The sequence below is a fragment of the Pelobates fuscus genome, chromosome 12, assembly GCF_036172605.1.
Source record: "Pelobates fuscus isolate aPelFus1 chromosome 12, aPelFus1.pri, whole genome shotgun sequence".
NCBI lineage: Eukaryota > Metazoa > Chordata > Amphibia > Anura > Pelobatidae > Pelobates > Pelobates fuscus.
In genome coordinates this window covers 417736-441732 of record NC_086328.1, presented here as the reverse complement: position 1 = coordinate 441732, position 23997 = coordinate 417736, and the positions used below count along the sequence as shown (strand labels likewise).

The window sequence follows — 23997 nt, the reverse complement described above, 5'->3', positions numbered from 1 at the left end:
AAATAACTTTTCATGCAAAGCCCTGATGGAGCTATTGATGGGAGACCACTCTCACAACCATTGATAACGCATGAAACCTTACCCATAAATATTTCCATTGGTGCCTTACATAAGGAAGAGATTACATTTCAGGTAATTGCATCCCCTTCCTGTCCGATCATATTAGGAGTCCCATGGCTTAGCAAGCATAACCCTCACATTGACTGGGCTAATGGGGAAATATTAGAATGTGGTAAGGACTGCTACGAAAGGTGTATATTAAATGTCGCCAAAAGAGTGGGAACTATCGAATTACCCACGAGTACACCTAAAAATCCTGAGATTCCCCCATCCCCCGTATTATCCCACCCCATAGTCAGGCGCACTGCAACAGCCCGCACGAGTAACCCCCTAGCAATAACGCCCCCAGGGAGAACACCTAGACACTATGACTACCAAGCTCACCTGTATTTCAATTAACTGCAAAGGCCTTAACAACCCAGCAAAGAGACACCGGCTCATAAGATGGGCGAACCGCAAGGGAGCGGACATAATACTTTATAAAAAAAAAACATTTCACCCAGACCAAACCGTTCCCCCTCCTAAGCCGGCACTACAGAGATTGCTACACCACTAACTCCCCCAATACCAAACAGAATGGAGTGGCCATACTGATGCGCAAGACATGTAGCCCCATGTAGCTAGAGCGCAGCTAAGCGGAAAAAGGCCTTGACAGGGGTTAGGAGGCGGGCTTAGGAGGAAGTAAGCAAGGGTTGGAATTATGGGTAAGTAGGATTGGCTATTTAAATGAGCAGCCATTTTAGGTGAGTCATTCTAACTTTCTACCTGGTTGAGTTTGTGTTCACCTCGGTGTGCGCGGACTTGCTTGGTCGGATTTCTTTTGTCTCCTCTGCAGGGCCAATGGACGACGTGGAGCGTTTGCTGGAGGGGATCAGGTCGGCAGCACGGCATCAGGGTGTGGACTGGCTACGGGCACAGCTAGGCCCTGCCCTGGCGGAGGCGGCGGATCGGGACGGTGATGGCGGGAGACCGGTCAGGGCCCGGAGGCCCCCGAGGAGGCTAAGCCCGGGCACGGGGCCCGGTGAAGTTGTCCCCGGAAGCAGTGGAGTTTCGGTTGCGACCGGCAGCAGGCCCGGGAGCCGCGTGGTCGAGGCCTTGCCTCCCCGCGTGCGGACGGAGCCTCGGATGAGCACTCGGCGGCAGAAGGATGTCGCGGACGGGGGCGCTGCTGCTTTCGGGTCGGAGGTGGCCGGGCGGCCCCCTGGTGGTGCGGGACCCACGGAGGGGAGGTCTGGGAGGGCTTCCCCCCCATCGGAGAGTGACGATGATGATGAGGCTGGATCCGGGAGACCGCATGGCCGGCCTAGGAGGCAACAGGCAAGTGCAGAGGGCTCCGGCCGGGGCCCTCTTGGCAGGAAGGTCGCTAGGGGGAGCCACGGAGGGCACGGAGGGGGGCGGGAGTAGGCCGGTGGGGGGCGCCCAGGCTACAGTCGTAAGGGGGGAGGGTCCTGGGGCCCCTAAGCGCAAATGCGGTTCGAAAGGAGTGAGTTCCAAGGGCGGGGGGGGTTCTCGGGATGCGGCCAGGTCAGAGAGCGGGTCCCCCGAAGGGGTGGTGGGTAGGTCTGGGCCTAGGGGGTCTGGTAAGCATGGGGGAGAAGGTAAGGGGGCAGTGGCGGTAGGTGCGGGAAAGAGGGTTCCGGAGGCAGTTAGGCAGAGGAATAGGGGAGGCCGGGGACTGGGATCCTCCGTAGTGGTTGGGCGGCGGGGGGGCCCGGGTTCTGGGAGTAGTAGCGGCAGTCCCTCACCCGTTAGATCTCTGGGGTCCCGGGATGCGCGGGGGAGGTCGGGTCGGCACTGCTCCCCCTCGGACAGCTTGGCAGGGGAAGGTGCAGCAGCCCCTAGGTATGGTCGGCAGGGGCGGCCTGCTGGTAGAGACGGGAGGAGTCGTAGCCCCAGGGGTTCCCGGGTGCCACGTGGTGGTAGAGGTCAGCGGGAGGCTTCGGTGCAGAGCAGGCGCTCCCGGGGTCGTGACGGGAGGGGTATTGATGTCCGTTACACCCTACCCAGGACTTCTTCTCCTTGTCCTAGATCTCGGAGCCGTTCTGCCTCCTCGCAGGCTGGTCACCGGGTGGGCTCCCCGGTCGGCGAGACAGCAGCGGAAGTTCCTCTTCCTGGACGTCGGGCGATCTGCACTGCAGCCCCCACCGTTCCGGTGTCGGGGGGCTTGGCCGGTGAGTCCAGTGGGTCACTACACTCTAGCGCTTTAGTTACCACACTTCAGGCACTACTCCACTCATTGGGGGCGGGGGGTGACACTAGCGGCATTGGTCAGGTGTGGGCTCCGGGTGCTGTGGCTACGGGCTCTCGGGTTGGGAATTCCACAGGGCCTAGTTCGGGCGGGGACATGGTGGTGCCGCAGGAAGTAGGGGAGACTGGGAGTGAGTGGGCTGAGTTGACTGGGGGTATCCCCGACGCGGCTAGACAGCACGCGTATGTATCTTTTGCGGGCCCGCTGGGGGTTCATTTGAAACAGGACGTAAAGGATAAGATATGGAAGGGTGAGTTCTGTGAGATCTTCTCCCTCCTCCCATTAGAGGACTTTATAGACCTCAAAGAGGAGGATAAGAAGGACGAGAAGAAGGAGGAGGAGGAGAAGAGGAAGCGGTATCGCAAGATTCCGAAGTCCTTTGGTAATTGGTTGAGGGCCTTTTGTGTGCTGGCTAGCGTGCTCGGCGAGAAATCGCCGGGGTTATGCTCCTCTCTGTTTTGCTATTTGGATGGCATTTGGGAAGCGTACCGGACTTACGGGGGGTTGGCGTGGTGGCGGTATGACGAGCAGTTTAGGCAGCGGCTGGCGGCTAACCCGGGTATGCGGTGGGACCAAATGGACCTGCCGCTCTGGATGAAGCTGATGATGGCGCAAAAGGCGCAGCCCTTTCAGAACTCGGCCGGCGCTAGGGGGCAGTCCGCCTCGTCGGCCACCTTACCAAAGGGCTTATGTTGGCTCTATAATGAGGGCCAATGCAAATGGGGGGCCACCTGTCGTTTCAAGCACGAGTGCTCCGGCTGCGGAGGCGCTCATGGGCTCAACCGCTGCTTCAAGAAGGGTAAGTCCGGTGGCGCCGGTGCGGCTGTCGCGGCCCGTGGAGGGGGTGCATCCGCTTCCCCTGGGCTTCACCCCAGTGAGGCTAAGCGCGATGGAGCCGTGGCTAAGCCGCTACGTTAACAGGGCGGACGCCGCTGTGCTCCTGGCGGGTTTTGCGACGGGGTTTTTTATTCCGTTTCAGGAGCGGGAAGGGGGATCGGGGAGGCTGCGCAACCTGAAGTCTGTGGCCGACTTCCCGGACGTGGTTAGGGAGAAGCTGGGCAAAGAAGTCGGGCTGGGCCGCATGGCGGGCCCGTTCGCAGTGCCTCCGCTGGAAGGCCTGCGGATTTCCCCACTTGGGGTGGTTCCCAAGAAGGAGCCGGGTAAATTTAGACTCATTCACCATCTCTCGTACCCGAAAGGGGAGTCGGTGAATGACGGTATTCATAAGGACTTGTGCTCGGTGTCATATGCATCTTTCGACCGGGCGGTCGATCTGGTCCGGTGGGCCGGGCGTGGGGCTCTGATGGCGAAGGTGGACATTGAGGCCGCGTTTCGGCTGCTGCCGGTCCACCGGGACTGTCATCACCTACTGGGGTGTTTCTTCGAAGGGGCCTACTTCGTGGACTTGTGCCTGCCCATGGGTTGTTCCATTTCGTGCTCCTATTTTGAGAAATTTAGCACTTTTCTCGAATGGGTGGTACGGGTGGAAGCGGGGAATCGTTTTATTGTGCATTATCTGGATGATTTTCTGTGTGTGGGGCCGGCTGATTCCTTGGATTGCCTGCGCCTGCTGCGGACGGTTGAGTGGGTGGCGGGCCACTTCGGGGTTCCGCTGGCGGCGGATAAAACTGAAGGCCCGACCACGTGTCTGAGTTTCCTGGGTCTGGAGATTGACTCTGGGTTGGGCGAATGTCGGCTGCCCCGGGATAAGCTGGACAGGGTTCGAGGGGCGGTGGCTGCTGTGGCTGGGGCGCGCAAGGTTACTCTGCGGCAGCTCCAGTCTTTGATTGGGCTGCTCAATTTTGCGTGTCGGGTCATTCCAATGGGAAGGGTCTTCAGTCGCAGCTTGTTGGCCGCTACTGCGGGGGTTCGGTCCCCGCACCATTTCATCCGGGTGTCGGCGGCCATGAGAGCGGACTTGGGCATTTGGGATGCCTTCTTGCGGGACTTTAATGGGACGGTGTTGTTCCGACAGGAGGGCCAGTCGTCGGCCGAGCTTGAGCTTTTCACGGATGCATCGGGCAGCGTGGGCTTTGGGGCATATTTTGGTGGCTGCTGGTGTGCGGAGAGGTGGCCGGACTCTTGGGGTTCGAGCCCTCTTATGCGCAACTTGGCTTTCCTTGAGTTGTTCCCGTTGGTCGTTGCGATGGCACTGTGGGGCGACAGGCTGCGCGATCGGAAAGTGGTCTTTTTCTCGGATAACATGGCAGTGGATTTGGTGGGTTTATTGCCTGAAATCTGTTTCGATGGGTTCGAGGCTTCGCTGTTCAAGGTGGCGTTTATTTTGGCGTTTTTTGGGGCATTCCGAATTGGGGAATTGGTGAGCGCTAATAAGATGGTGCAGGGGGGCCTGCAATTTTCGGGGGTTCGTGTCTTGGATGGGAAGGTGGTGGTGCACCTTGGCAGATCCAAAACGGACGTCCGCGGCGTGGGCCGGGACGTGGCACTGGGGGCCTTGCCGGGCTCGGCTTTGTGCCCGTTGGCTGCTACGGCAGAGTACCTGGCGCGGAGGCCAGCGATGGGGGGTTCCTTGTTGGTGCATGCCGACGGATCGTCCCTCTCTCGGTTCCAGTTCACGAAAGTTTTTCGGTTGGGCTTGGGCAAGTTAGGGCTTCGTGCTGAACGATTTGGAACGCACTCGTTCCGTATTGGGGCGGCCACGGAGGCGGCTCGGTTGGGATTGGGGGACGAGGTTGTGAAACGGATCGGGAGGTGGGAATCGGTAAGATTCCGTTCCTATGTCCGGTTGGGTCTGTTGGAGTAATGGACTTGGGGACCGTTTTATGCAAAAAAAAAAAAAATGGGAATAATAGACTTGTAACTGGCTGTACTGAAATGGTTCACTGTGTTGTTTGGGCTGGGGTGGGGGTCTCTGTCGGACTTCCCTCATCATTTGTTTTTTCCCCCCCAGGGCGTGAGGCATGGATCGTGGGCCATTCGTTTGTCTTCTGGGCCGAGAGGAGGGCCGCAGCTCGAGCGCAAGGCCAGCAGCTGGGTTTTCCGAGAGGCCAGTTGGCAGTTCGCTGGTTTGGGTATCGGGGTTTTTGCTGGGGGGATGTTTGTGGAAAACTGTTTGGGATGCTGGCGGCGGGATGCACGCCAGACTTACTGGTCCTACATATTGGGGGTAATGACCTGGGCCTTACGCCGCAACGCCGGCTGGTGAAGTGGATGAAGCAGGACATCAATAAGTTGAGGGGCCTGCTTCCGGGGGTCATGTTGGTTTGGTCGAAGATTGTCCCGAGGCGCCGGTGGCGGCACGCTCGGGATCCGGTGGCTATGGATAGGTGCAGAAAGAAAGTGAATAGCTTGATGGCAAGCTTTGTGCGGAAGGTAGGGGGTGTGGTGGTAAGGCACCTTGAGCTGGAGGAAGGGTTGCCAGGACTACCGCTCGGATGGTGTTCACCTCTCGGAGGTGGGTTTGGACCTGCTCAACTTGGGTTGGCAGGATGGTATACGGATGGCTCTGTTTCTTCGGGGTGGCGGAGCTCAGACAGCTTAAGGGGTCAAGGTCTGAGCTTGTGGCGGGACGGGGAGCTGAAGGAGAGGAAATAGGCTCCCCTGGATGAACGTGAGGTGGAATAAACAGATTGTGGTCATCGGTGGTTGAGAGGTTTCGAGTCCTGGAGGTGGCTCAGAACCTGGTGGGGCAGGGGTATCCGGGTATACCCCTGCCGTGGTTAATGGATGGTTGGCACTTTGGAATGTTGGTGTATGTTATAAATATGTTATAAATATGTATATGTGTTATTATATGGGGGTCATTGCCTTTTGTATGGTAGCTGAAGGAACAGGATGCGAGGGGGCGGAGTATGGGGGGCAATGACCCATGTTTATCTGTTAATTTATTATTGTTATTATTATTATTATTAATTATTGGTTAATAAAGCTGTGGACAAATTTCCCCATATTACTTAGTGTCTGTGTGTTATTGGGTTAGGATATGGGGGTGGTTTGTCCTGGATTCCGACTGCCCAAATGGCGACTATACACCTGTCATGTAGCCCCATGTAGCTAGAGCGCAGCTAAGCGGAAAAAGGCCTTGACAGGGGTTAGGAGGCGGGCTTAGGAGGAAGTAAGCAAGGGTTGGAATTATGGGTAAGTAGGATTGGCTATTTAAATGAGCAGCCATTTTAGGTGAGTCATTCTAACTTTCTACCTGGTTGAGTTTGTCCCACCCACCCTCCCTTTGTTTGTTATGTGTTTTATTTAACCCGTTTCTTTCACAGCGGCGGGACGGGGAGCTGAAGGAGAGGAAATAGGCTCCCCTGGATGAACGTGAGGTGGAATAAACAGATTGTGGTCATCGGTGGTTGAGAGGTTTCGAGTCCTGGAGGTGGCTCAGAACCTGGTGGGGCAGGGGTATCCGGGTATACCCCTGCCGTGGTTAATGGATGGTTGGCACTTTGGAATGTTGGTGTATGTTATAAATATGTTATAAATATGTATATGTGTTATTATATGGGGGTCATTGCCTTTTGTATGGTAGCCGAAGGAACAGGATGCGAGGGGGCGGAGTATGGCGGGCAATGACCCATGTTTATCTGTTAATTTATTATTGTTATTATTATTATTATTATTATTATTATTAATTATTGGTTAATAAAGCTGTGGACACATTTCCCCATATTACTTAGTGTCTGTGTGTTATTGGGTTAGGATATGGGGGTGGTTTGTCCTGGATTCCGACTGCCCAAATGGCGACTATACACCTGTCATGTCCTCTAAATGTAAAACAAGTTATAAAAGACGCCCAGGGCCGGTTCCTGACACTCACAGGTCAGGCAGGCCCCAACAAATATGCCATCACAACACTATATGCCCCGAACACCCCTGATGAATCATTCTGGGACACACTACAGGCCCACCTGGCCCTGACCCCGGGCCACCATAAAATTATTGGTGGAGATTGCAATGCCACAATGTCGCCGGTGGCAGATAGGCACCGCACATACCGGCGCAGTCAAAACTCAACCCCCACAAACAAATTAGACAAGATGCTACAATCATTCGCCCTCCGATTACAATTGGTGGATATATGGCGAACAATACACCCGGCTGCACGTGACTACACTTTTTTTTCACACCCACACAACTCTTACTCGCACATAGACCTCTTTTTGGTCTCCCCCTCCCTCCTACACACGGTACACACAGCCACCATAGGTAACATATCCTGGTCGGATCACGCAGAAATTGCTCTAACAATAAAAGTCCCAAACGTGGCACGCCCAGGGTCCTGGAGACTGAATCCGACTCTGCTTCATAACCCCCTCCTGAGAGACACCATTCACAAGAACCTGTCAGAATATTTCACCATTAACGCACCCTCGGCACACTCCCCGGGCATACTATGGGCTGCTCACAAAGCTGTCCTCAGGGGGAAATTAATTAGCCTTGCATCGGCACATAAGAAGACCCAGCTGGCAGAATTAGCGAACTCCTTTGAAACCCTCAGGAACCTAGAAACCCACCATAAACAAAATCCCACCTCCGACATCCTCGCAAAACTGACAGACTGTCGCACTAAAATTAAAGATTTCATGGCCAGAGACTCGGCCAAAGCACTACAATGGTCGAAACTTATTACGAAAAATCTAACAAAGCAGACACCTTACTAGCTCGAAAACGTAAACGTAGGTCCGATCCAAAATTAATAGACAAAATACAGACACCTGACGGAACCACACACTCTCTCCCATCGAAAATAGGAGAGGTCTTCCAAAAATATTTCATCACACTATACGACCACAGCCCCGCCACAAGACAACATCCGGACATAACGCTAGGGTCCATAATTACATACCTGCAAAAGGTACCACTACCGGCCTTGAAACCAGAAGCGATAGCCAAACTAAATGAACCCATCACCATAGAAGAAGTAGCCAAAGCCATCAAAAACACAAAGCCTAATAAAAGCCCCGGACCCGACGGTTTCACAGGACTATATTACAAAACCTTCCCTGCCACACTCCTCCCACACCTATGCTCTCTCCATAATGCAGGGGAACCCACTACCGCCAGATATGGTTCGAGCGAACGTGTGCCTACTCCCTAAACCAGACAAAACTCACTTGGACCCAAGCCATTACAGACCGATCTCCCTACTGAACGTAGACATCAAACTACTCACAAAACTGCTCGCAGACAGGATAAATCCATATATACATAAACTTATTCATCCTGATCAGGTCGGCTTCATACCCCACAAACAAGCATACGATAACACAAGACGGACTTTCGATCTCCTCTGGACTGCGACACACCAACACATCCCCGCTCTCTTTCTCTCTCTAGACGCCGAAAAGGCCTTTGACCGACTCCTATGGCCTTTTCTGTTCGCTACCCTCTGCAAATTTCAGGTACCTCACACGATCCTCAATGCGCTCCAAACTTTGTATTCCGCCCCGGAAGCAAACCTTCTCATCCCCAACGCACAGCCCCCCTCCTTTCGCATTTTCAACGGAACAAGACAGGGATGCCCCCTTCCCCCGCTATTGTTCGCCCTCTCACTGGAACCCCTCCTCCAAGAGCTCAGGCTCGACCCCACAATCACGGGCATACGTATAAGAGGGGAGGAATACAAAGTGGCAGGGTACGCCGGCGACCTCCTCCTAACTCTTACCGACCCAACACAATCTCTCCCACCACTACTCCACACCCTATACGAATACTCTAAGGTCTCAGGCTACCGCCTCACCCTAGACAAGACGGAGGCCCTACCGGTCCAGATCCCAGCTGACGAGTTGTCTCACTTACAGGCCAGCTACCCTTTCCACTTCAACCCATCACATATACACTACCTAGGCGTTAACCTCCCAGCTGATGTCACTCAAACCTACTGACTAAACTACGCCCCCCTACTACAAAAAGCGACTGCAGACTTTAAGACATGGGAGACCTACTCCATTTCCTGGCTAGGGAGAGTGGCCTGCATAAAAATGAATCTCCTACCGAGATTCCTGTACCTATACCAAACGCTACCAGTCCAGGTATCGGTCAAATACTTAAAAAGCCTACAAACGCAGATCGACTGCTTCATATGGGCGAACAAACACGCCAGAATTAGACGAGACATACTTTACCTCCCAACCAGGGTGGGGGGAATGGGTCTGCCTCATTTCCTACACTACTTCCACGCGGCCCAACTAGCCCAGATTCAGGCATTACACGCCCCCATAGGACTCAAACGGTGGGTAGATCTGGAACATGACCTATTCGGTAGGGATTTCCCCTCACTATACATATGGCTGCCACGGCAAGCACGTCCAAAGGTCCCGCAGACCACACCAGCGCTGACCACCTCCATAGCCATATGGAATAAACTCTCCCTACAACACGCACTCACATCGGACCCATCACCCCTGGCACCAATACTGAGGAATGAACAATTTGTACCGGGCATGACCCCGTGAGACTTCGCTCATTATGAGGACAACAACCTCCACAGAGTCTACCGGTTCTTTAGGAACCAACAACTAATCCCTTTTGCGATTACTTCCAATACATCCAGATAAAAAACTTCCTAGAGACAACCACATACAAACAAGCAGGACGAACCCCCCTCACCCCCTTTGAAAAATCCTGCATTCACACCCCTATACAGAAAAGCCAAATTTCCACCACATATTCATGGCTACTCACGGCGACACAAAATCAGCCACTCAACTACGTCACGGCATGGGAGCGGGACATGGGCCCCCCACCGATCCCTCAGACTGGGTGGCCATCTGGGAGGCCACAGCAACAATAACAATATGCGTCACGCATAAAGAACAGGCCTATAAGACCCTCATGCGATGCTACATCACACTACTGAAACTCAAACAGATGGGACTATCCACCTCAGATAGATGCTGGAAGGGCTGTGGCCAAAAGGGGACATACTACCACCTCTGGTGGGAATGCCCACTTGTCACACAAATCTGGAGAGACATAGCGACACTCGCATCACAAGTTCTACACGACTCCATCCGCACGGACCCCTGGCTGCGGCTGTTATCCAAACCTCTGCCTGACACACCCCGTGCCCACAATAAACTCCTGGTCAAACTAGCCCTAGCAACCAGAAGAGCCATAGCTACCCACTGGGGAGCAGCCAAGGACCCCAACACTAACAGACGTCAAACGCAAAATGACTGAAGCTAGGACGATGGATAGAATGTCGGCCCTCATCCATTGCGACAAAATATAGGACCTGTGGCTCGCAGAACCCTCAACCCATATCTAACACACAACGGCGGTGCACCATCCCCTCTCCCATAACCTAACACCCCATCCGTATCTCCCTTTTCCCATATTAGCAACCACCACCAAAAGATCCCCGACACTGCAGACGGCGAACATAAAAACACACCACAATCACACACTTATACTGCCCCCAACGCAGTTCAGCAGTGAAACAAATAAAGTCTGATAACCGCTAGATTACAAAATGTAAAAACGAAACAGACGATTCCAGGACTAACCACCCCCTCTTCCTTTCTGTAACCCCACCCTAATAAAATGAAGGCATAACTAGCAACAATATGCAAAGATGCCTCCACAACACAAGGGCACAAATGCGACAATAAACTATACCCATAACACAACAGAGATAGGCCAGCGGCCATGAAATAGGCATGGTAACAAAGCCCCCGCCACCTAGCCTGTCACATCCACACATCACCACCTACCGAAGCCTAAAATACATCAAGTTAATAGCAAGGGAACAAGGTGACTTCCACTAAAATGAATATAACCCAGACGACAACACAAAGCCTAACAGGTCATGTATCTAAGTTCCAGAGTTACCCTTTACTTTTTCAGGAACACACCCAATACGGTGTCTCCTGACTTAGAATTCCATGTTTATATAAAAATGATGAAGGAAAAACAAAAACCATTGACAGACTGCAGCCCTAAGAAAAATAACAAAGAACGAAAAGACAAGCCTTTTGAATACCAACTGTAACCAAATCATTGTCTTCTTTCTGTACCATTGCACCTCATGAAACTCGGCTTTTGCACAAGCCAAAGTTCTGTTTACAAGCTGTATTGTATGTCAACGCAAAAATAAAGAATTATAAAAATAAAAAAAATCCTGAGATTCCTATACATTACCGTGACATTTAAGAGGTATTCAGCAAAACTATGCCACCTAAGGGTGCAGTCTATGCTCTATCTCCTCAGGAGAGTAGTGTAATGGAGGAATATATTAAAGATTCATTGAATAAAGGCCATATACAAAAATCATCCTCGCCTGCTGGTGCAGGATTCTTTTTTGTATCTAAAAAGGATGGTGAGTTGCACCCAGGTATCGATTACAGAGCATTGAACAAAATCACCATTAAGAACGCCTACCCCATTCCTCTTATTGCTGAATTATTTGACAGACTCCAGGGTGCTAAAGTGTTTACTAAGCTTGACCTAAGAAGCGTGTACAATTTAGTGAGAATCAAGGAAAACCACGAGTGGAAGACTGCATTTAATATCAGAAGTGGGCACTACGAATATCTAGTGATGCCATTCGGTTTATGCAACGCTCCAGCAGTTTTCCAAATTAAGTTGTTCAGCTGACTATAGTTTCCCTTTAAAAAAAAAACTTTTTTGTAAATTGGAAAAATGTATCTTTGACCAGTCTGAAGTACAGATTTTAGGATATAATATTTCTGCCTCGGGGGTTTAAGATGGATCCTAAAAAACTAGAGTCTGTTCTACAGTGGCCTTTACCCACTGGGTTGAAAGCCATTCAAAGATTCATTGGTTTCGCCAATTATTACAGAAGATTTATAAAGGGATTTTCTTCAGTAATAGCCCCCATCACCAATATGACACGCAAGGGGGTTAGTAGTACAAAATGGTCTAAGGAGGCTATTAAAGGCTTTGAAACTACCAAACAGCGGTTTGCCTCTGCCGACATTTTGATACATCCTGACACCAGTAAGCCTTTCATAATAGAGGTTGATGCTTCAGAGACAGGGGTAGGGGCAGTTCTCTCCCAAAGGGAGATTCAGGAAACTCCGTTACATCCTTGTGGTTGCTTTTCTAGAAAGTTGTCTCCTGCTGAGCGCAATTAAGATATTGGCAATAGAGAATTGTTGGCCATTATTCTAGCTCTCAAGGAGTGGCGACATCTTTTAGAGGGTTCCAAGGACCCCCTTTTGATCATTACTGATCACAAAAACCTGGCTTACATAGGAGATGACAAGCGATTATCTTCTAGACAAACTAGGTGGTCTCTATTTCTTTCTCGCTTTAATTTTATTATCATTTATAGATCTGGTTCTAAAAATGTCAAGGCAGACGCCTTGTCCAGGCAGTTCGATACTGAGGCTACATTAGAGCAAGAAATGTCCCATATCATTCCCCCGGAATGTATTATTGCGTCCACTGTCCTTTCATTGTTCTCTCCACTGCTTGGCTCCATCATGAAGGCTCAGTCTCAGGCGGCCTGCGGTAAACCGCAGGACAAATTGTTCGTTCCATTAGGGGAAAGGGTTAATATCATGAAGGTGTTTCACGACAATGTGTCTGCTGGTCACCCAGGTATTAATAAATCCACTTCTGCTATCATGAGATCTTTCTGGTGGGATTCCCTCAGGAAGGATGTTAAGGAATATGTACAGGCTTGTTCTGTTTGTGCGGTTTCCAAAGTACCTCATAAACTCCCTTGTGGCTTGTTGCAACCTCTTCCTATTCCTGAGGTCCCATGGTCCCACTTGTCCATGGACTTCATTGTTGAACTTCCTAGTTCTAATGGTTATACCACTATTCTCATGGTTGTGGACCGTTTTTCTAAAATGGCTCATTTTATTCCATTCAAGAAATTGGCATCTTCTCAAGACCTGGTACTTATCTTTATACGAGAAATTGTTTGTCTGCATGGCATTCCTCACAATATAGTATCTGACAGAGGTTCTGAGTTTGTGTCCTGGTTTTGGAGGGCCTCCAATAAAAAATTAGGGATTGAATTGTCTTTTTCATCCTCTTACCACCCCCAGACCTATGGTACAGCTGAGAGGGCTAACCAGTCCTTGGAATTATATTTGCGTTGTATCGTTAATAGCACTCAAGACAATTGGTCCGAATTACTACCATGGGCCAAGTTTGCTAGGAACAATGCTGACCATGACTCCTCTGGGCATAGTCCATTTTTTGTTAATAATGGTCGACATCCTACTGTACTACTGGCTGTTTTTTCTGATACAGCTATTCATTCTTTGGATGACCGTCTGGCTTCCTTCCGTGATACCTGGGTTAAAGTTCAATCTGCTCTGGGTACTGCTGCTGACCGTTTCAAGCATTATGCTGATACACGTCGAGGTGCCAACCCTGTTTACCAAGTGGGTGAGAGGGTTTGGTTATCTTCTCGTAACATCAGGCTCAAAGTCCATAGCATGAAATTTGCTCCTTGGTTCCTTGGTCCCTTTCGTGTCCTTCGTAGGATCAATCCTGTTGCGTACTTTCTGGCCCCTCCAGCCTTCTTGAAAATTCCTAATACCTTTCATGTATCATTGCTCAAACCTCTTATTTGTAATAAATATACTGTCCCGAGTGTCCCTCCTCCTCCCTTAGTGGTTTCTGGACAGGAAGAGTATGAGGTCTCCTCCATAATTGATTCCAGGTTTTCTCGGGGCACTTTACAGTACTTGGTGGATTGGAAAGGTTATGGACTGCATCTGATATACATGCTGGCCGCAAGATTCGCTATTTTCACGCCAAGTTCCCTCTCAAGCCTGGTCCTGCCCGCCCGGTGGGTGTTCTTCAGGTGGGGGGTAATGTCACGTATTCATCTGCACATAAAAATGTGATTAATGGCATTTACTGTTCTGACAGGAAAAGTTGTGCCGAGCAGCAATCAATCCACAGGAGGGTTTGTGCTGAGCAGCAATCATGCAAATAGGAACCTGGTAACTGCCTTTGGGGTCAAAGGCCGGCTGCAACCAATCAGATCCACAGGCGGGGTATTTAGGCCCAGTTCTCCTCTTGCTCTGTGCCCTATCGTAGTTTCCCTTGTGGTTGTCCGAGAGTGCGTTATTGATTCTGGTAATTCTGGTATTTTGACTGTGGCATTGATTTTGACTTCCCTGTTTTCCGGCATCCCTGACCCCTGGCTTTTCCTTATCGCTGTGTCTCTTTCTGTGTCCCTTGACCTCGGCTATTCCTGTCTATTCTTTGGTATGTTAGTCAGGCCATTCTAAGGTCCGGTATACGTTACCTATCAGTCCTCTGTGTTACAAAATTCTATGTGCTGGATCATACTGTACTCCTGACACGCTCCAAGCTAAGAAATTTTGCACCTACCTGCTTTCACTGCTGCCGACCACCTTCTGTAGACATCAGGCGTCAGAGTAAGAAATACAATGCTAACAGACCCCCTACAACCACCGAGACCAGAGACCTGTAATACCGTCCCCGTCAGATGGGCCCCTACAAGTATCAAGCGAGGGATCCTTGGCGGATGGAAGAGAATCTGAGTGACCAGCAGTCGGCCGGCCTACGTACTCACCCCCTGATCCTTCCGGGAAGTCTCCGGTTACAGAGGAAACGATGAGAGGCCTGTGACGAGAGCAATCTCGCCACATTGCATTGGAGAAGCCTGGCTGCCCGCCTGCTGTCTTTGGACTATGGCCCTGGGAGATTGGGCCCTTTAAAAACAGTATTCGGCCATACCAGAGTGTATGTCACTCATTCTGGCCCTTTAAATACAGTGGGGTCATTTGGTACTTGCCCTGTGTGAGCTGTGGTAACCCAGATAGCTATGCCATGGAGCCTATTCGTGTGATTAAAGACTTTGGCTCCATGGCGATTAAACTGTATTCGGTTGGTCTGAGTGCCATTCACCTAATAATGTGCACTCAGACCTGAGCTATCTGGGGATATGTGAAATGTCTGTGTGTTATGTGTAAAATGTGACTTTATGTATTTTAAAGTGTTTTATGTCGTTTTGCAACCATGTGGTTAATGGAGTCTGCCTCTAGTCCTGGATAATTGGATTACTTCCCCCCATTGTCTCCAGGATAGAGGGCCCTGTAAAACCATGCTTCCAGAAGGTCAAATGCACATTTGTACTAACTTTTGAACCCCTGGTCCAATTCGTATGATTTTTGAGTATGTTGTTCCCCTGAATGGATTGATTGTGAATATGTATTTTTATGCGAATATGATGTATATTTTGGGAGTTATGAATGTTGTGTAAAAACTGTATTTTCCCTACCTATGATAATTGTATTTTCCTGTGTGTACAGATAATTAGTTTACAGGTAGAGGGGAGGGCTATGTGTGGGATGTAACTATTGTGTGATTGGTTAATGTACGTTACTGTGTGTGTCCCTCCCCTTCATGGGAGCACCTAATAAAAAGGGCTGCAAGCTAGCAGCCAGAGAGTTCTATTTTTACCCTCAACTTGAGTCCTGTCTCTTATTGGGGGAATCTGCTACAAGGGATTGCTATGCTAGGCATATTCCCTTGCTATAATCACTGAGCTCTTGTAAGAGCTTGTTCCTGCTTTGTTCTGAAGGGAGATAGCTGCAGCCTGCGGTGCTTATGGTGTCTGGTGGAGTGCTTGGAGTCCTCTGGAAGCGCTAGGAGCATCTTTCAACGGAGGTACCCAGTCGGGGTGCCAGTGGATCCGTTACATTGGTGGCAGCGGTGGGATGGCGTCCTAGTGCGAGGAGAAGCAGCTCAGAGACACCGGTAACGTGTGGAGTTGTGCAGCGTCCCTATCTTCAGCAACATAATGGAACCAGCAGTGGCTACAGCAAGCATGGCGTATAGCTACTCCGTACTAGAGTTTGGCACGATGGTAGGGTTGCACCTGAAGTTTTACGGACCCAATCCAGAGGAGAAATACGTGCGGTTCGTGTGGGACATGGTGACCCGGAACCTACAACACAGGGCGTTGAAGGAAGGCCAGTGGGCACGTTGGGAGAAACTCCAGCCACAGGTAGAGTGGGACGAGGAAGAAACCGAGGTGGCCGGTGGAGATGGGACCGAGGTCTCTCTACCGGCCCTACAGGGATGCTGGGCACCCGGCCCAGATCCCCAGCGGCAGTATGTTTTACAGGGAGGGGAGACAGTCGGTCTCACTCCCCAGCGGCAGAATGGGTTATTGGAGGAAGAGACAACCGGTCTCCCTCCCCAACAGCAACCAGAGGTACCCGAGGTAGAGGACCTCATAGACTGGTCCTGGGAGGACCCCCTGCAGGCAGGTGGAGATGGGACCAAGATCTCTCCACCGGCCCTACAGGGATGCTGGGCAACCGGCCCAGATCCCCAACTAGAGCTGGAGTTACAGAAAGTGGAGAGCATCGACCTCCCCCCCCAGCAGCAGGACACTGTATTGGGAGGAGAGACTCAGGAGAGACTGTATTGGGAGGTCTCCCTCCACAAAGGCGGAAAGTATGTATGGGAGAGGAGCTTGCTACCACCTCTCCCCAGCAGCGGATCATTGATGTGCAGGGAACAGGGAGCCCAGTCTCCTTTCCCCAACAGCAGGGCACTGTATTGGGAGGAGAGACAGTCGGTCTCCCTCCACAAAGGCGGAAAGTATGTATGGGAGAGGAGCTTGCTACCACCTCTCCCCAGCGGCGGATCTGTAATGTGCAGGGAATAGAGAGCCCAGTCTCCTTTCCCCAGCGGCAGAGTGTTCTATTGGGAGAGGAGCCTGTTACCCCCTCTCCCCAGCGGCAGCTTAATGTACCAGGGGGAGACTGTAAGCCCCCCACCGGTGCAGATGGGACCGTGGTCTCTGCACTTACCACACAGGGGGTAGGGATGGTCGGTCCTGCCCCCCCACGACAGGGCTGTTTAGCCAAAGGGGAGACAGTCGGTCTCCAGCAGCAGAGCTGTGTAACTAAAGGGGAGACATTCGGTCTCCAGCAGCAGAGCAGTGCAGCTAAAGGGGAGACAGTCGGTCTCCAGCAACCAGGCTTCAACCAGACTACTCCCGTGGTAGTGCTGGCATCAGGGCAGAGTACCGCTGGTCTCTGCCCACTCAGCAACCCACCAAGGCAGCCTACCAGTCCCCCACACAGCCATGGTGAGGTACCTGGACATGGACAAATTTCTCCTCTACCCAGGTGTAGTAACCAGTTATTGTGGGTGGGCTGTATTGCTGTTTCTGTTTTGTGGGTGGGCTGCTGGACTAACAAGGGCACTGACCGGCAGGAGGTCAGTTACCCTGTTAGTCTGTTTGGAAAAGGGGAGAGATGTGACGAGAGCAATCTCGCCACATTGCATTGGAGAAGCCTGGCTGCCCGCCTGCTGCCTTTGGACTATGGCCCTGGGAGATTGGGCCCTTTAAAAACAGTATTCGGCCATACCAGAGTGTATGTCACTCATTCTGGCCCTTTAAATACAGTGGGGTCATTTGGTACTTGCCCTGTGTGAGCTGTGGTAACCCAGATAGCTATGCCATGGAGCCTATTCGTGTGATTAAAGACTTTGGCTCCATGGCGATTAAACTGTATTCGGTTGGTCTGAGTGCCATTCACCTAATAATGTGCACTCAGACCTGAGTCCTCTGGAAGCGCTAGGAGCATCTTTCAACGGAGGTACCCAGTCGGGGTGCCAGTGGATCCGTTACAAGGCCTTCTGGGTGAGGTGCGCTACAATATCTCAGCTGACATCGGGCAGGTCAAGTAGGACATTGGTAGAGTGCCAGCCCGTCCACATAATACAGAACTCAACACTACAGCCAATGAGAACCGTATTACAAACCTGGAGCTGCAGCTTTTAGCCCTACAACATGCTCAGGTATAAACCCAGGACCGCATAGAGGCTATGGAAGACAAAAAGAGCTGGGAAAACATTAAAGTGCGTGGTCTGCCTGATACTATAGAGGCTGCTGAGGTTCCACACCTAGTCTGCAAGCTACTAACCGCAGTTTTCTCTGCTAAACAAGCTAAACTGATGCAGCTGGACAGATAGCAAGGGATCCCCAGACCAGCCACTAGTCCTCCAGGGACAGGCAGGGACATTATTCTCCACTTCCAGCAGAGCTAAGATCGCTTGTCCTTCACGGTGGCTGTACGCAATAAGACATAATTTCAATTTAAGGAGCATGCATTAACTTTCTTCCCTAATTTGTCAAGGGCCAAAATAGACTAGCAACGTTCCCTGAAACAGTTTTAGTGATGCTGTAGGGGGGATTCGTCCTCTCCAGCTTAGGCTTTCAACCTTCCGATATTGTTCATTGTTTTTAGGAGACATCATGTGCTTACTGCCCTTCAGAGCCAAATGTCATATTTGTCATATTTTTTTTACAAACCCGGAGGTGCAGGAAACATAATTATTTATTCTACACACTACTTATTATTAAAAACACACAATCCCATGACTCACATATAGAAATTTGCTTGTATACGATATTGTACTGTTGCTATGTTTTACCACAGTTTTTATTGCTCACGTATTGTATATATTCAATGTGGATTGTGAATAAAGAAAGATTTACAAAATGTGTCTTGTCTCCACTGAACTACCGCCCACTTATACATGTATCCGCCTGTAGTGGTAGTATCTGGATCTTGTAATTACCAATTCTAGCGATGGGAATTCCACATTGCAGAATTTGTACCGTACTGTCCACTGCCGCCTGGACACTGGGAAAGGCACACACAGCAGACATCATAGCTTCTGGGACACCGTAGAGACGGAGTGATGTTTTGGTAATTATACCCAGTGTCCCTTCGGAGCCTACAAACAGGCTTGTCAGGTTATAACCTGCAGATGTCTTCCTATAAAGTCAAATAACACACAGACTGTCATTGAAATCGTCATGTCCTTTTACCTGCAGCACTGGGAGATAAATCATGTTAATAAATTGACTTATGTGTGAAACCTGGATAAGGTGGATTTGTGTGCTTGATATCATAAAAGGACTGTGAATCTATAAATGGTTAGAATTACTATCCAGATTGCTACCGCCTGCTTTGCATTTCCACGTAACTTGAAGAAATGATTCCTGGGGAGGACTGTGCCAAACCACCGCTTACTCTTCACCATTTATTAATAAATAAGGAAGAGAGCAATACATGTGGGGAAAAAGGCAAAGCAGACATTCAGTGAATGGTGTGAGTTCCTGCTCTCAGGGTTAAAGGGCTAAAGGATCCTCAGCAAGGTGAGAGGCAACAAACTAACAAAGGCGAAGACAGAAGGATAGGAAGAGGCGTATTACCAGAACTAAGAAATAACAAGACGAGAGAAGACTACAGCCCAGAAACAAAATAGAAAGCACACAATACAGACACAGGCAGAAACAGGAACATAGGAACCAATGCATAGTCGAGAAAGATAAGGGTTAGGAGCACGGAGAAAAGTAATGTCAGGACCAAGCTAGGGACTGAAACACACAATGGGAAGTCAGACAAGCCAGGGACTGGAACTCAGCATGGGAAGTCAGACAAGCCAGGGACTGGAACTCAGCATGGGAAGTCGGACAAGCCAGGGACTGGAACACGCGATTGGAAGTCAGGACAAGACAGGGACTGGGACACGGGATGGAAAGCCAGACAACCCAGGGACTGGAACACAGGATGGAAAGCCAGACAACCCAGGGACTGGAACACAGGATGGAAAGTCAGACAAGCCAGGGACTGAAACACGGGATGGGAAGTCAAACAAGGCAGGGACTGGAACACACAATGGGAAGTCAGACAAGCCAGGGACTGGAACTCAGCATGGGAAGTCGGACAAGCCAGGGACTGGAACACGCGATTGGAAGTCAGGACAAGACAGGGACTGGGACACGGGATGGAAAGCCAGACAACCCAGGGACTGGAACACAGGATGGGAAGTCAAACAAGGCAGGGACTGGAAAACGCAATTGGAAGTCAGGACAAGACAGGGTCTGGAACAAGGGATGGGAAGTCAGGACAAGACAGGGACTGGAACAAGGGATGGGAAGTAAGAAAAGCCAGGGACTGGAACACGGGATGTGAAGTCAGGACAATACAGGGATTGGAACACGGGATGGGAAGTCAGACAAGACAGGGACTGGAACACGCAATGGGAAGTCAGATAGGCCAGGGACTGGAACATGGGATGGGAAATCAGACAAGCCAGGGACTGGAACACGGGATGGGAAGTAGGACAAGACAGGGACTGGAACAAGGGATGGGAAGTAAGAAAAGCCAGGGACTGGAACACGGGATGTGAAGTCAGGACAATACAGGGATTGGAACACGGGATGGGAAGTCAGACAAGACAGGGACTGGAACACGCAATGGGAAGTCAGATAGGCCAGGGACTGGAACATGGGATGGGAAATCAGACAAGCCAGGGACTGGAACACGGGATGGGAAGTAGGACAAGACAGGGAGTGGAACACGGGATGGGAAGTCAAGACAAGAAAGGGACTGGAACACGCAATGGGAAGTCAGATAAGCCAGGGACTGGAACATGGGATGGGAAATCAGACAAGCCAGGGACTGGAACATGGGATGGGAAGTAGGACAAGACAGGGAGTGGAACACGGGATGGGAAGTCAAGACAAGACAGGGTCTGGAACACAGGACAGTAAGTCAGACAGGCCAGGGAATGGTACCCGAGACAGGAAGTCAGGACAAGACAGGGACTGGAACACAGGACGGGAAGTAAAACAAGCCAGGGACAAGCCAGACAGAAGTCAGACAAGCCACACACATCTCCCTACCTAATCTGTTGGAATCCTTTAGGCGGTTCGATTGAATCTCTAACCTGAAACTTAATATGGACAAATCGGAGGCACTCCATCTCGCGTTCACCCCTGAATCCTCTGCCCATCTCCACGCGCAATTCCCCTTCTCATGGTGCGAAAGTAAACTTAAATACCTAGGCATTTGACGACCACGTGATCTCATTAAACTATATCAACTTAATTTCCTCTGGTTGCTTTCCACATTGCAAACGGGCATGCAACGCTGGACACCTCACTATATCTCCTGGTTTAGCCGCATCAACGCAGTCAAAATGAACATCATGCCGTGCATATTATACTTGCAAAGTAGTACACATCTAAATTAAATTATCTCCCTCGTTTGTCTTGGTCTATCTGGATGATATCCTTATTTTTTCTCCTGACCTCCAGTCTCACCACGATCACGTTAAACAAGTTCTGCAAGCCTTGTTAAAAAAACAACTTTATTGTAAATTGGAAAAATGTATCTTTGACCAGTCTGAAGTACAGTTTTTAGGATATAATATTTCTGCCTTGGGGTTTCAGATGGTTCTACAGTGGCCTTTACCCACTGGGTTGAAAGCCATTCAAAAGTTCATTGGTTTTGCCAATTATTACAGAAGATTTATAAAGGGATTTTCTTCAGTAATAGCCCCCATCACCAATAAGGGGCTAGTAGTACAATATGGTCTAAGGAGGCTATTGAAGCCTTTGAAACTCTCAAACAGCTGTTTGCCTCCGCTGACATATTGATACATCCTGACACCAGTAAGCCTTTCATACTGGAGGTTGATGCTTCAGAGACAGGGGTAGGGGCAGTTCTATCCCAGAGGGAGAGCCAGGAAACTCCATTACATCCTTGTGGTTGCTTTTCTAAAAAGTTGTTTCCTGCTGAGCGCAATTACGATATTGGCAATAGAGAATTGTTGCCCACTATTCTAGCTCTCAAGGAGTGGCGACATCTTTTAGAGGGTTCCAAGGACCCCCTTTCAATCATTACTGATCACAAAAACCTGGCTTACATAGGAGATGCCAAGCAATTATCTTCTAGACAAGCTAGGTGGTCTCTATTTCTTTCTCGCTTTAATTTGTCCAGGCTCAGTCTCAGGCACCCTGCGGTAAACCTCAGGACAAACTGTTCGTTCCATTGGGGGAAAGGGTTAATATCATGAAGGTGTTTCACGACAATGTGTCTGCTGGTCACCCAGGTATTAATAAATCCCCTTCTGCTATCATGAGGTCTTTCTGGTGGGATTCCCTCAGGAAGGATGTTAAGGAGTATGTGCAGGCTTGTTCTGTTCTGTGCGGTTTCTAAAGTGCCTCATAAACTCCCTTGTGGCTTGTTGCAACCTCTTCCTATTCCTGAGGAACAATGCTGACCATGACTCCTCTGGGCACAGTCCATTTTTTGTTAATAATGGCCAGCATCCTACTGTCCTACTGGCTGTTACTGTCTGATACGGCTATTCCTGCTTTGGATGACCGTCTGGCTTCCATCCGTGATACCTGGGCAAAAGTTCAATCTGCTCTGGGTACTGATGCTGACCAAGCATTATGCTGATACACGTCGAGGTGCCAACCCTGTTTACCAAGTGGGTGAGAGGGTTTGGTTATCTTCTCGTAACATCAGGCTCAAAGTCCATAGCATGAAATTTGCTCCTAGGTTCCTTGGATCTTTTCGTGTCCTTCGTAGGCTCAATCGTGTTGCGTACTCTCTGGCCCTTCCAGCCTCCTTGAAAATTCCTAATACCTTTCATGTGTCTTTACTCAAACCTCTTGTTTGCAATAAATATACTGTCTCAAGTGTCCTTCCACCTCCCTTAGTTGTTTCTGGACAGGAAGAGTATGAGGTATCCTCCATAATAGATTCCAGTACTTGGTGGATTGGAAAGGTTATGGACCAGCAGATCGTTCCTGGGTTCCGGCGTCTGATATACATGCTGTCCGCAAGATTCTCTATTTTCACGCCAAGTTTCCTCTCAAGCCTGGTCCTGCCCGCCCGGTGAGCGTTCTTCAGGTGGGGGGTAATGTCACATATTCATCTGCACATAAAAATGTGATTAGTGGCATTTACTGTCCTGACAGGAAATGTTGTGCCGAGCAGCACTCAATCCACAGGAGGGTTTGTGCTAAACCGCAATCAATCCACAGGAGGGTTTGTGCTGAGCAGCAATCATGCAAATAGGAACCTGCTAGCTGCCTTTGGGGTCAAAGGCCGGTTACAACCAATCAGATCCACAGGCAGGGTATTTAGGCCCAGTTCTCCTCTTGCTCTGTGCCCTGTCGTGGTTTCCCTTGTGGTTGTCCGAGAGCATGTTATTGATTCTGGTTATTTGACTTGGCATTGATATTGACTTCCCTGTTTTCTGGTATCCATGACCCCTGGCTTTTCCCTATCGTTGTGTCTCTTTCTGTATCCCTTGACCTTGGCTATTTCTGACTATTCTTTGGTACGTTAGTCCGGCCATTCTAAGGTCCGGTATACGTTACCTATCAGTCCTCTGTGTTACACAATTCTACGTGCTGGATCATACTGTAATCCTGACAGCAATATAACAATACCTCAAAAGTACTCCCAAATATAACAATACCTCAAAAGTACTCCCAAAACACATGAAAACCCCACAAAAGTCACATGCTCTGATAGCCCCGATCTGGGTGACCAACATATCCAAAAATCAATCAGATCGGTTTAGGGGTTTGGGATTTTCATGGAAGTCAATTATTTGACCGACCGTGCACATGGTCCAATGCCCAAAACAGCTCCATGAAATCATGGCTAGCGGTCGGTCTAGTTCGGTAGTTTCAAAATGAACAAACTACCAAACATAGTCAATAGTGTTACCCTGGAGCTTGTTCACCTTGTTCGTGGGAACGTTTCCACCGCACAGTGCCCTTCTAAGTGGTGTAGAACCGAACGCAGGCAATGCTGGAAGTCCAGCGGTGTTCGGGAGTTTCTGTGTCCAATTGCAGTTCCATGAGATTCATTCCCAAACACAGCTGCCTGCGTTTGCGGGAACAAGATGGCCACCACCTCGCGGTCATTCAT

At 50.1% G+C, this 23997-nt stretch overlaps 1 protein-coding gene across 2 annotated transcripts in view; it reads right to left on the bottom strand.

Moving 5' to 3' along the window:
- The window catches only part of LDHD (lactate dehydrogenase D), a 102524-nt gene that overhangs the window by 39447 nt on the left and 39080 nt on the right, over positions 1 to 23997 (bottom strand). For both annotated transcript variants that reach the window (XM_063437580.1, XM_063437581.1), the window contains exon 6: positions 18830 to 19029. In XM_063437580.1, coding sequence (XP_063293650.1) covers positions 18830 to 19029 — 200 coding nt within the window. The remainder of the gene's footprint in view (positions 1 to 18829; positions 19030 to 23997) is intronic.